The 13758-nt window shown below is 45.9% G+C and overlaps 1 protein-coding gene across 3 annotated transcripts; it reads right to left on the bottom strand.

The window, feature by feature from the left end:
• Positions 1-3719: 3719 nt before the first annotated feature.
• LOC136527787 (uncharacterized protein C3F10.06c-like) lies at positions 3720-13293 on the bottom strand. Of its 3 annotated transcripts, none has more exons than XM_066520630.1 (8): positions 12915-13293; positions 11903-12066; positions 5900-6611; positions 5521-5624; positions 5330-5438; positions 5129-5188; positions 4668-4868; positions 3720-4042 (listed from the first exon to the last, which is right to left on the bottom strand). In XM_066520630.1, exons 1-7 carry the CDS (start codon positions 13234-13236, stop codon positions 4693-4695), a joined length of 1647 nt encoding a protein of 548 aa, XP_066376727.1. In that variant the 5' UTR covers positions 13237-13293; the 3' UTR covers positions 3720-4042; positions 4668-4692. The 3 variants fall into 3 exon arrangements, with proteins under 3 accessions (XP_066376727.1, XP_066376726.1, XP_066376725.1); XM_066520629.1 differs by having other exon boundaries at positions 3721-4032; XM_066520628.1 differs by lacking the exon at positions 3720-4042 and having other exon boundaries at positions 4285-4868.
• Between the last annotated feature and the right edge of the window lie 465 nt (positions 13294-13758).

The raw sequence follows: 13758 nt of genomic DNA, 5'->3' as shown, positions 1-13758 counted from the left end.
GTGTCCGGTTAGTGCTGACCGGACGTAGGTCTGAGTCTGATTAGAACTTAATGACTCTTTTCTAACATAGTGGCAGGGATAACTGACCGGAGCATCTAGTCATCCTGACCGGAGCGTCCAGTCACCCCTTAGAGTAATGACTCAACCTCCAAACATTATATTTTGAATGAGGGGTATAAATACTTACTCCACTCGTATAAGGAAGGTCTCTTGCTCATTTGTTCAACTGAGAAACACCCTTGAGAGTGCAAAGGAGAGCAAGAGCCTAGTGAGGTGATTGAGATTTGAGAATCCAAGATTAAGGCCTTATTAGTGCAAGGAGAGTAGCAAGTGTGCATCCACCCTTCTCATTAGGCGTGTCGTGGTCAAGTGAGAGTTTGTGCTTGTTACTCTTGGTGATCGCCATCACCTAGACGGCTTGGTGGTGATTGAGAGTTTGGTGATCATCCGACGAAGCTTGTGGATGACTCAACTCAAGTTGTGAGCAGTTGTGGGCGATTCACCGCGACGGAGTGTCAAAGAATCAGCCCGTAGAGAGCACTTGATCCTTGTGCGGATCAAGGGGGAGCTACACCCTTGCGCGGGTGCTCCAACGAGGACTAGTAGGGAGTAGCAACTCTCCGATACCTCGGCAAAACATCGCCGCGTTCCATCTCATCTCTTTACTTTAAGCATTTACATTTGAGCATTTCATTTCTTGTCTTTACATTCTTAGAATTGCCATGCTAGAGTAGGATTGGAACCTAGGGTGTGAAACTTTTGTGCGGTAGAACAATAGGAACATATTCTAGGCACAAGGGATGAAGTGGGCTAAGTGTAGGGTTTAATTATTTCAAAGAATTTTAGAATTAGCCTAATTCATCCCCTCTTGAGCATCTTGATCATTTCACAACCGACTGAGTGAATTCCTTCTAAAGAAAGGATACACTAACAATGATGATTGCCCATGTGTTTTGCATTAAGAAATCTCAAACAGGATTTTGCATTATATCTGTATATGTTGATGATTTAAATATCATTGGCAACCCAAAGGATATAGAAGAAGCACGTAAACATTTAAAGAGGGAATTTGAGATGAAGAATTTGGGTAAGACCAAATATTGCCTCGGCTTACAACTTGAGCACCGTCCTTCAGGGATTTTAGTGCATCAATCAACCTATATTCAAAAAATATTAGAGAAATTCAATATGGATAAATCATACCCTAATAAAACTTCGATGATTGTTCGTTTCTTAGAAATAGAGAAAGATCCATTTAGACCACGGGATATTGGAGAAAAGATGTTGGGACCAGAAATCCCATATCTCAGTGTCATTGGCGCACTTATGTATCTTGCAAATTGCACCAGGTCTGATATTGCATTTGCAGTGAACTTACTGGCTAGGCATAGTGCGGACCCAACTCGCCGTCATTGGACGCGAGTGAAGTGTATCCTGAGATACCTTAATGGCATAAAGGATCTTGGTTTATTCTTCAAGAAAAATCATGATTCTGATGCTGGTTACTTATCTGATCCTCGTAACGGAAAATCCTAAACAGGATTTGTATTTCTACATAGAGGTACAACTATTTCATGGAAGTCTTCTAAGCAGACTCTAACAACGATCTCTACTAATCATTCTAAAATTATTGCTCTATACGAGGCATCATAAGAATGTGTATGGCTTCACAAAATAATTAACGACATACAACAATCATGTGGTATTGGTTTAATTGAATTACCTACAATTATCTATGAAGATAATTCCGCTTGTATTACACAGATGCAAACATGTTACATAAAAGAGCAATATCACTAGACATATTGTTCCTAAACTGTTTTATCCCATGAATTACAAGAAAACAGGGAAATAAACATCTTGCAAATCAAGTCATGTGATAATCTCGCTGACCTATTTACTAAGTCCTTACCAACTTCTGTGTTTTAAAAATTGGTACATAGAATTGGTATGCGGCGACTTCGAGATTTACCATGATCAAGGGAAGATATCTCCTAAATGTTAACCTGTACCAGCATCATATTATACTCTTTTCTTTCACAAGTTTTACTCACAAGGTTTCTTGTTAAAGTTTTTAATGAGGTAATATTAACATAAGCATGTGTCATATTTCCTATTTTCCCTACCGGGGTTTTTGTGGGAAATATCAAAGACACATATTGCCCTCACAACTCATCCATGGTTTTTCCTTAAAAAGGTTTTTCACGTGAGTTATCCAAGATGCAACACCAATAATATGTCGTCATATTTTCTCCTAATTTTTTCACTAGGTTTTTACAGGAGTTTTAGCGACATATCACTTTATATTGCTCCTCATATTTTTTCTGAAATGTTTTTTGGGGGAGTAATCTATATGTCGTATCTCTAATATTTTTCCCCACTGGGGTTTTTAATGGGATACCAATGATATAGTGATTTATTTAAATCACACTCATATATGCTATTTTCTCCTTATTTTCCTATAAAGTTTAAAGGAGTTTTTATAGCATATCTATACATATATATTCCTCAGATTTTTCCCACGGGGTTTTTCGAGGAATCCAAACTACAGCTGTATTGATCTCAAGAAGGATTCGATCAAGGGGAAGTGTTGTGAATCAACGCCTGCCTCTTCACTAGTGAACAGACGTCTCCGCACCATGTGATCTCATCCACAAGAAAGGATATGCACTTAGAGAGAGGGTTAGTAGTTAACGTGTTAGCGTTAGGATGCCACCCGAAGGGGCATGTCCTTTGGGCAGTCGACTGTTCCCGTGAATAGTTGCCTCTCCGTGTAAACAGACACGTTTTCACTTTGTATATATATCTAAGAGATCAATGAAAGCAATAGTTATTTTCAAAATCTTTGTTCATTTACATTCACATTCAACAGTCTGCAACTTGCCAAGCATTACCAAAGTGAAAACTTTGTATCTTGAGAAGTACCCTACAATCACAAGTCCATCCTAATGTAGTACGTTCTTGCAAGCTTCAGCTTCAGCAACACATCCCTCGAGACCCGAGGGAAAAGATTGGGTCTATACTGCTGCAGCTGTGTCTATACTTGCTGTCCCGGCTTGGCTTAACTTATAGCTGGGATGGAACCCATTGCACAACGGGTCAGACGGTCTCAAATAAGGAGATCTAAACTTAAAATAAGTAATAAGAGATCTAAAATTAGCCTCCAACAGAGTATCTATACGGAAGATCTATTTTTGGTTACCTGAGAGACACAACCCAAATATGGGTATTCTCTCTCCTGGAAACTCATTTGCAGAAAAGATTCTCTTTTGGGTCTGGTTGTTGGAGAAGATGCCGAATAGATATTGAACCTTTTACCTGTAGCGCTACCCAAAGTACAAATGTATATTATATTTTAGGTGGTGTTGTTAGAGATAGCTTCATTGAGATCTATCTACGTATCTAGATACATGGTACTCCGTCTCAACACAATAACATGTCGTTTGAGATAAATATCTGGTTAAATATAAAATAAACTATAAACATCAATAAATACTCTACTGTTTAGTTTCGAAACATGCAAGATATATGTATAGATTTTGTATTCACAATGCTTGCAAAAATCTCTTAAATTTAAATGATTCTAAAAATACATATTAGAAGAAACAAGTGGTAAAAATATGCATCAAAGATAGTACAAGTGAAATGTGTATCTTTGACTCAAGATAGCACCTGTTAGCATCTTGTTCTCGTAAAAGATCTTGATTGCGTACTCAATTACTAACATCTTCAATGATTACTCATAAGTTATATCTCTAAACACATTATGTTATTTTTATAGAAGAGAGAGAAAAAACTATCTGTTAATCAAGATTTAGTCTCATACAGATGATCATTTGAGACTTCATATTATAAGCTACGGAGTATATGTTAAAAGTTAATATTATTTGGTAAATTGTCATAGATAGAGCCAGTAACTAGCTTCTACTGCAGAGGGTGCCCTAATGGGTGTTTAAACGTGCGATGACACTGTGGGATAGTAGTTCCAGTTCCAGCAGCCGACGAAAATATTTGTTGCCTTTCATTATAGTCCTGAAATGAACTTTGTGACTATCAGTACAAGTGGAAGGGAAATGAAACTGTTACTGATACTATTTGCATGTCTCAACAGAAGTTTTGTCATTAATTGAAATCATAGAAAACTTTGTAAGATATGCATTTTCTTCAAGTGCCCGCTTGCTTTTTATCATGCACTTCAATTTGAAAGTTGGTCCAGTTGCAAAAACAAAGCTATTAGAAATGGTAACTGAACATGATTAGCCGATAAAAAGACAGCAACATCAATAAGATAACTTCTCACTATTATTTCCCTCAGACCAATCTTTTTAAATACTTCCCTCAGAATTCTCTTAAGCACTAATGATTTTCCAATCTGGCAAGGCACCATCAGAAGAATCATGTCCTTAACTTAGTTTCTTCTATCTGTACTCGCAGATTCATAATACTCGAATCATCGCTAGGTTATCCAAGCAATCAGCTTCTCTTTGTAATCGCACTCTACCAAAGCTTGTCTTTGATTAACCTTGAGTTGAGACTCTACCAAAGATCATGATCTCTCGGCATGATCTCAATGCACGAACTGATCAACAAACTATGAGAAAGACAAACTCAGAAGCTCCAGATGATACTCCACACCTATTACTCAAGCAACAGATCAGAGCTAATACCTCATCTACATCAAACAAGAGGAAGCTATGTCAAACATGACAGCTGTTCCTTTTGACTGCTGAGGAAACCATACACCTGTTTCAAGTTTCCTCTAGATGGCCGTGCATTTACAGCAAATTTGCAGATGAATACCAGCCTCTTCCTCATCTCCAACTTTGTGACATCTCTTTTGACAAAATAATTTCCATAGTCAAAGCATCCTTGAAAGAAACAATTAGTTATTACTTATTCATTCATGATGCAACCATACTTGACATAAATAAAGTACAGACAAGAAAGTAGAACCTGAGGGCACAACTACTCATCAACAAATCTAGAGCATGCATCATTATGTTTCTTGACATGGCATAACAAAAGTGCATCTGCGGGAACTAATAATCTCAAGCACTAATGCAAATTAGGAAGAGCATCAAATCCTTGTGTAGCAGTTTCGCAAGAGAAGCAACATTATTATGCTTACCGTTATCATCAAATAACAAGGCCAATATTGCCAAGGCCACACAAATACTTATATCTTCTCCTGAAGGGAAGTAAAACAATAAATCAGAGCTCAATTAACCAAGGACAGAAATGCAAGAAATCACATGACATTCTTATTTGCTGTGCAAGAAAAATAGATGAAATACTGTTTCTTTTTGGTAGATGAACCATGTTAACTTACCATTTTGACAGCACACAAGGATTTTTCTCCCAGCAATCAAATTCCTCTTTGCAAAGTCAACTGCTTTTGGAAGGTTTCTCATCAATGAAAATCGGTCATCCTTTGAGCCCTACCAACATTATCAGCATGATGTAATGTAAGAAACCTTACATAAAGTGAAAACACATAAGGTCATAGAAAGGTGCACTTACCACAATAGATAGCTCAAGGTAAGAATTTTCTGATGAATTAGAAGGTAGCTTTGACGTGCTGTCACAGTTCAGTATGCAATCCACACCAACTAAGGCATCTCCAACTAAACAAAAGGGCATACCAAAATAACTACCATATAACAGAATAAAGAATTAAATATGAAGGCTCCTTGCCAGCAAAATAGCAGGCTTAGTTTCCTTACAGAACTAAATTAAGTACAGAATTATTATATGGAAGTGACTGCTTGCCACACAATTACAAAGAATGGCAGATAAAAAAAGTAATCATCTAGACATATATTTCCAAATTTCCATATGACACAACTGACAACAGAACATGCTATACAGAAAATTGCAAGTGCCCAATTAATCATCATACCTTGGAAAGTAGATGATACTGCAAGGTTTGATGTTCCAATCCAAAAGAATGGAAGACCATTATTAGAACATTGTGCATCCATTGTACTGGTACAAGGATCCAAGTTCATAGCCCACATCTCGCTTGTCTGAACATCATTACATTTGGCACCATCAAGGCTCTTCAGAGACGTGGATGTAATTTGAGGACAATGTTCACCTCTCTGTGAACGATAAACCCTATCTTTTTCAACAATGTCTGAAACTAACTGGTTACAATGATCTGGTCCAGCATCAAGAAGGTCGTATGAATGCTTCCAGAATAAGGTAGGAGTTAGACCACGTGCCCAACTCTCTTCATCATCTCCTGCTCCGGGAATATAGTGCCAGCTGAATTCTGAAGACATTCTCTGTGTAGCAACTGCATCAGATGCAGATGCAGATGCAGAAATTAGAATAATAGGAGTGAAATTCCATGACTCAAGCTCCGGCACTTCATTTAACCATATGCGTGTCCTTTGTGAGATCCATAGAGGACGTAGCGGCTTTTGCAAACCTATTGCAAGAGAAAGAAAATCTGCACCACATGATTCAAATTGGTCTGTCCATTCATCAATACGCCCCTCTATAGCATTTTTCTCAGTGCCTAGAACCCACACAGGAAAGTGCACTGAGCTATCCCAATTAGATAAATCAGAGTTATTTTCAGCATCTCCATTCAGCAGAGTAGATGACTACAACGAAAAGTGAAATATTATGAGAACAGGTGGACAAAGAAATCATATGATTCTTACTTCAGACAAAAACGATAGAAATATAACGGGGATTGTGTTATAGACATTGCATAATCCAAGAATCAATTACTAGAAAAAGTACTATAATTTTTATCTGAGATTTATTGGTCTTTGTTACAGTATTGTGAAGCATTGCTGAACAAGTAAACTACTTATTCCTCGCATCATTTGCTCCTAAAGTTAAGCTTAACCTAAGGATACAGTAAACAAAAAGAGGCTTCTGATGACATGTTCACAGCGCAGTATTAGGAAGTATATATGTGTATTAGGAAGCTTGTTCATTCCTTCCATGTACACTGATTGTATTCCTTATATATCAAGCCTGATTGGCTATATAATAGAGGTCACCCCCCTCATTAGGGGTGAGGTGTTTTCCCATATCATTTCTACATGGTATCAGCTAATTAGATCCTGAGCCTTCTCCTTTCTCCATGCGCCCCCTTCCCCTGCCTACCTACGCCTTCCCCTCCTGGCCTGTTGTGCCATGGCCACCGTCCCCTCTGGATCCGGCGCCCCCACAGCCCCTGCTGCTGGCCATGTGCCGCTCTCTGGCCCGCCTCCTGCTGCCAATGGTGGCACCTCTGTGCCGCCCACTGCCACCGGCGGTTTCTTTGGTGTTCCTGCTGGCGCCACGCCCGACAGCGACGGCTTCATCTCCCCTACCGTCCAACCCTATGCCACCGTCAACGTCAAGTCCCATATTCCCGTGACGCTGACAATGAAGTCCACTGCCTACTCCAGATGGGCGTCCTACTTCAAGTCTTTGTGTGGCAAGTTCGGCCTCCGGTCGCACATCGATGGCACGATGGCATCTCGCCCCCAGGATCCTGCTTGGGATCAGACGGACTGTTGCGTCCACTCCTGGTTCTTCGGCTCCGTCGACGACTCCGTCCTCGACCTCGCCATGACCGACGACAACCAGACCGCCCGGGACCTCTGGCTCGCCATTGAGGGCCTCTTCCGCACCAACAGGCAATCCCGGGCGATCTTCCTCAGCCATGATTTCCACTCCATGACGCAGGGCGACTCCACCATCGCCGAGTACTACGGCCGCATGAAGACCCTCGCCGACGGCCTTCGCGACGTCGGTCATCCCGTTCAGGACTCGCAGCTTGTCCTGAACCTCCTCCGCGGCCTCAACCCCCACTTCACCACCACAGCCGACGACATCGCCAACTCCACCACCGGCTTCCCGTCTTTCAACCAGGCGCGGGACATGCTCGCTCTGAAGGAACTTCGCCTCGCCAACGAGGAGAAGGTCTCCAACTCCACCACCCTGCTTGCCGGGAACGCTTCGTCCTCCTCCTCCGGCTGTCGAGGCGGGTGTCGCCCACCTGCTGGACCTGTTCAGCCCGGCGGCAGCAGCACCAATGGCGGCAGCCGCACCGACGGCGGCGGTGGCAGCAAAAGAAGGGCGGCGCCTTCCAGGCCCCATCCGGCAACCCTCGCCCCACCGGCCCGTGGTTCTGTTTCAGCCCTGGCGCCACCTCTTACAGCGCTCCAGGCTTCCAGCAGTCCGACAGTCAGGGCAGCGGGGGCTGGCGCGCCGGCGCCCCTAGTCTTCTGGGCCAACCCCCGCAGGCCCACGCTGCCTACGTCCCCTCTCAGGCGCCCCCTCAGGCGCCCACCTGGGATCAAGCGGGACTCGTGGCTGCCTTGAACCAGATGGCGCTACAAAATGGTAGCTGGGTCGTTGACTCAGGAGCCTCCGACCACATGTCGTCTACGGATGGTATTCTTCTTTCCTGCCTACCTCCATCTCACTCCTCCATTACCGTGGGTAATGGACACACCCTTCCAGTCACGTGCCGTGGCATCTCTACCCTCAGCACCCCCACCTCCAGTCTTTAGCTTAACAACATTCTTGTTGTCCCTTCATTAATCCGTAATCTGATTTCCGTTCGTCAGTTTACTAAGGATAATAACTGCACCATAGAGTTTGACGCTTTTGGTTTCTCTGTCAAGGATTTTCCGACCAGACGCGAGATTCTTCGCTGCAATAGCACCGGCGATCTTTACACCATTCCTCCAGCCGCCAGCTCTGCAACACCCCATGCCGGTCTCACCATCTCCTCCAGTTTGTGGCATCTCTGTCTCGGTCATCCCAGCCCTACCGCCATCACTACACTCAGACAGAAAGCATCCATTACTTGTAATAAAGACAGTCACACTCTATGTCATTCATGTCAATTAGGGAAACATGTGCGGTTACCTTTCTCTAATTCCAGCTCTCGCAGTTCCACTCCTTTTGAGTTAGTCCACTGTGATGCCTGGACTTCTCCGGTACCTAGTATTTCTGGTTATCGCTACTACCTTGTCATTTTGGATGACTTCTCACATTTCTGTTGGACGACACCTCTTGTTCACAAGTCTGAAGTCACCAAACACATCACAGACTTCTGTGCATATGCCAATACACAATTCAGTCTTCCCGTTCACAGCATACTACAACGGAACCGAGTTTGTCAATAAGACTCTCACATCTTTTTTGACTTCTCGGGGCATTCACCTGTGCCTCTCCTGTCCCTACACTTCTCCTTAGAATGGGAAAGCTGAGCGTGTCCTCCGCACCCTTAATAATGTCACTCGCACCCTACTAATTCATGCCTCCATGGGCGCCCCATACTGGGCAGAGGCACTCGCCACCGCCACCTATCTTCTGAACAGGCGCCCTTGTTCTGCTGTTCAGAATAACATTCCCTACTAACTCTATTCCCAGCCCCCCGAATACTCTCACTTACGTGTATTCGGTTATCTGTGCTATCCTAATCTCTCAGCCACGGCACGCCACAAGCTTGCTCCTCGATCTGTAGCCTATGTCTTCCTCGGTTACCCCTCGTCCCACAAAGGGTACCGCTGCCTTGACCTCTCCACCCGTCGAGTCATCATCTCTCGCCATGTTGTCTTTGACGAGTCTGTTTTTCCTTTCTCCTCCCACCCTACTCACCCGTCACAGCTCGACTTCCTCTTGTCGAACCTCTCTGCTGCTCCTACTCTTGCCTTGGTCGCTCCGTCCTCGGACGTTGCGCAGCCGTGGCCATCACCCGCTGTTTTGCAGAAACTTCCCGACGATGACCCCGCAATTCTGGTACGCGGCCCAGTCATGTACCGCGCTCCGTCTGCGAGCGGGACGTCGCCCTCTTCCTCAACTGCAGGACCAACCCGCTTGGACGTCGTCCCTGCTCCTGCAGTTGGGGGTTCCAGCGGCCGCCCGGCGCCTACCAGACCGCTGGTGCCGCCCCTGCCTTGTTACTACACCAGGCGGCCACCGGCGGCTGCGGCATCTGCTTCGGCGCCTCCTGCAACACCCCCGGTGCTCACACCTCTGCCACCGCCACCTGCGCCCGCAGTCCTGGCATCGTCCCCAGCGTCCACACCTTTGCCGCCGCCACCTGCGCCCGCGGCACCTCAGGCGCCCGCAGTCCTAGCATCGTCGCCACCTCCTGCTCCTCCATGACCTGTCACTCGGACTGTGACTGGGGCCATTCCGCGGGTGTCCTACCAGGGCTTGATGGCTTCGCCATCATCGCCCTCTCCGCTTCCGGCAAACTACCGCAGTGCTCTGGCTGACACCAACTGGCGTGCTACAATGGTCGTCGAGTTCCAGGCTCTCATGGACATCGACACTTGGCGCCTCGTCCCGCGGCAGCCCGGTGCCAATGTCGTGTCGGGCAAGTGGATCTTCCGGCATAAGTTCCATGCCGATGGGTCACTCGCTCGACACAAGGCGCGCTGGGTGGTTCGAGGCTTCTCCCAGCGCCACGGCATCAACTACGACGAGACCTTCAGTCCAGTGGTCAAACCAGCGACGATACGGACCGTCCTCAGCATCGCCGCTTCTCCACGGCCATCTCGCTGAGACTGTCTACTGCCAGCAGCCTCGTGGCTTCGTCGACCCTGCCGCTCCAGATCACGTCTGTCTCCTCCAGAAGTCCTTGTATGGACTGAAGCAGGCACCGAGGGCGTGGTACCAGCGGTTTGCTTCCTACATTCGACAGCTCAGCTTCATCGCCTCCGTCTCCGACACGTCCCTCTTTGTCTACAAAGAGGGGCCGAGCATTGCCTATCTGCTGCTATATATCGATGACATCGTCCTCACCGCGTCGTCCTCGACTCTTCTCCAGCACATCATGGGCGCCTTCACTCTGAGTTCACCATGACAGATCTTGGAGCCCTGCATCACTTCCTCGGCATCTCAGTGACGCGTTCTTCCTAGGGCCTGTTCCTGTGTCAGCGACAATATGCCCTGGATCTTCTTCAGCGTGCTGGCTTGGCTGAGTGTCACTCTACAGCGACTCCCGTTGACACTCATGCCAAGCTCTCGGCACAGGACGACGCCAAGCTCTAGGACGGCTCTGAGTACCGAAGCCTTGCTGGGGCCCTTCAGTACATCACCCTGACCAGACCAGATTTAGCATATGCGGTTCAGCAGGTGTGCCTCTTCATGCATGATCCGCGAGAGCCCCATATGGCCCTAATCAAGCGCATCCTGCGCTATGTGAAGGGCACACTCTCCTCCGGACTTCACATCGGCACCGGCTCTATTCAGTCTCTGACTGCCTACTCCGACGCCGACTGGGTTGGCTGCCCGGACTCTCGACACTCCACCTCCGGCTTCTGCGTCTACCTCGGCGACAATCTAGCGTCTTGGTCCTCTAAGCGCCAGACCACGGTGTCTCGGTCCAGTGCTGAGGCGGAGTATCGTGTTGTGGCTCATGCTGTGGCCGAATATTTCTGGTTGCGCCAACTTCTCTAGGAGCTTCATGTCCCGCTTGCTTCGGCCACTGTTGTCTACTGTGATAATGTGAGTGCAGTATACATGACAGCCAATCCGGTGCATCATCGGCGCACGAAGCACATCGAGATTGACATCCACTTTGTTCGTGAGAAGGTGGCCTTGGGTGAGGTCTGGGTCCTCCATGTGCCGTCCTCTCACCAGTTCACGGACATCATGACGAAGGGCCTTCCAACTCCACTATTCACTGAGTTTTGGTTCGGTCTTTGCGTCCGTGATCCTCCCGCTACGACTGCGGGCGGGTATTAGGAAGTATATATGTGTATTAGGAAGCTTGTTCATTCCTTCCATGTACACTGATTGTATTCCTTATATATCAAGCCTGATTGGCTATATAATAAAGGTCACCCCCCCTCATTAGGGGTGAGGTGTTTTCCCATATCATTTCTACACGTAGAATTATAGCAGGATTTAGAATTAGAAAGGCATAACCAACCACTTGATAATTCACTTCGACGCTTTTGCGGATAGCACGCAGCCGATGCCTCTCAATCGCTCGGTTCAGGACAGAGCACCAAATGGGTATGGTCTTTGACATGCTATCAGGGAATCGTTTCCCTCTCCTTGTTGAATCAACTATTATGCACCCTCCTCTCTCCCCTGCTCAAAGGAAACAAACAAATAAACTGAGGCTAAATCAAGCTATTACTCAGAAGTTAAGGTCTTTTGCATTCTCCAGGTATATTTGTGCTATTCACTCAAAACATGGGTGATCTCCAAACACACAACAACAACAACAACAACAAAGCCTTTAAGTCCCAAACAAGTTGGGGTAGGCTAGAGTTGAAACAAGTTGGGTGATCTCCAAACACATTGACTCAAATATCCGGATAGTTTACCTAGGGTATTTGTGTTTCAGTTCACCCCAAGCTTGTGTTATGAGCATAGAGAAACCAAGGAAGCAAAGTTCCTCAGCCTTCTTGGACAGGGAACGAAACTACACTCATAAATCCTAAATTCTGGTTCAAGTTTCCTGAAATACCAGAACATATGCTAAACCCAGATTCAAGGTTCCTGAAAAGCTTTAACAGTAATATAACTTTACAATTTATTATTATCTTTTGAAGAATTATTTCGTTTCATGGAAAAAAACATTGTATTACACTCATAAATCCTAAATTCTGGTTCAAGTTTCCTGAAATACCAGAACATATGCTAAACCCAGATTCAAGGTTCCTGAAAAGCTTTAACAGTAATATAACTTTACAATTTATTATTATCTTTTGAAGAATTATTTCGTTTCATGGGAAAAAAAACATTGTATTATACTAGTAAAGTTGAAAGCACCCCCAATTGACAATTCAATCCAAGTAAAAACTACCTGGATCAGCCGTCTCTCGTTTTGAGTAACGGCACCAACAATTTTTTCCAGTACGGAGTAGCAAGAGCCACCAAACTGACCAAAAGATGTACGCCAAGAATAATAAGAAGAGAGAAGCAGCACGCACCGGCGAGGAGGGCGAGGTGGAGGTTGAGGCGGGCAGTGGAGAAGGACCAGTTCCCGGCGTGGCCGTCCGTGGACTTGAAGTAGCAGGTGGCAGCGAAGGCACGGGGCGGGGCGTACCAGAGGCCGCAGCGGAGGTTGGCCACCAGCGGCAGCGAGGGCCACAGCGCCGCGACCTCCGCCACGAAGGCCGCGTCCTCCGCCACGCTCCGCAGCGCGTTGTACAGCGTGCTCGCCCGCCGCTTGATGCGCCGTGCCGCCTTGTAGACGCTCAGCGTCGCCTCCAGCGCAACGTCGGCCGCAGCCTCCGGCGCCGCCGCGGCCATGGGGAGAGAGAGATCCGAGCTGCGCGGCTTTGCGAAGTTGGGGCTGTGAGAAGTCCGAGCCCATGAATTGAATCATCTAGATGGGCCAAATTCTTGTCATCAAACGTGAATCCTCCGGTATTTCGGCCCACGCAAACGAGCCTGACAAAAAGGACTGAAATATTACTCCATTGTTTCACAACGTTTGTTCCTTTATTTATTCATCGACAATACCTATCGGCCTGTTCGCTGGTTGGTTTCTAGGCTGGTTTGGGCTGGCTGGTGCTGGTTTATTGTGAGAGGAAAATACTGTTGGCTGACTGGTTTAGACTGGCTGAAACCAACAAGCGAACAGACCTATATATACTAGTTGCAGGGACCGAGCTTTTCGGTTGGCTTCCGACAGTGCCAATGTCATGAGTGTTGGAGGAGCAGGAATATGTTCGTATGGCCACAAGTTGTAAAAGAGATAAAGGCTAGGGCATTTGATTTTCTTTATGTAGATTTTGCTCATGAGAAGTTGTAAAAGAGATAAAGGCTAGG

This window comes from Miscanthus floridulus, chromosome 19 (assembly GCF_019320115.1).
Source record: "Miscanthus floridulus cultivar M001 chromosome 19, ASM1932011v1, whole genome shotgun sequence".
In the NCBI taxonomy this organism is placed as follows: Eukaryota; Viridiplantae; Streptophyta; class Magnoliopsida; order Poales; family Poaceae; genus Miscanthus; species Miscanthus floridulus.
Note: the sequence above shows the minus strand (reverse complement) of the source record. Positions and strands in the feature narration are given on the sequence as shown.

What these genes read in the sequence shown, in the direction of transcription:
- LOC136527787 (XM_066520630.1), bottom strand. Translation starts at nt 13,236, where the DNA reads ATGGCCGCGGCGGCGCCGGAGGCTGCGGCCGACGTTGCGCTGGAGGCG. An exon ending in CCACCTCGCCCTCCTCGCCG is followed by an intron (nt 12,067 to 12,914) that starts GTGCGTGCTGCT and finishes TCCTTTGAGCAG; the next exon opens with GGGAGAGAGGAGGGTGCATA. An exon ending in CCTTGTGTGCTGTCAAAATG is followed by an intron (nt 5,189 to 5,329) that starts GTAAGTTAACAT and finishes ACTTCCCTTCAG; the next exon opens with GAGAAGATATAAGTATTTGT.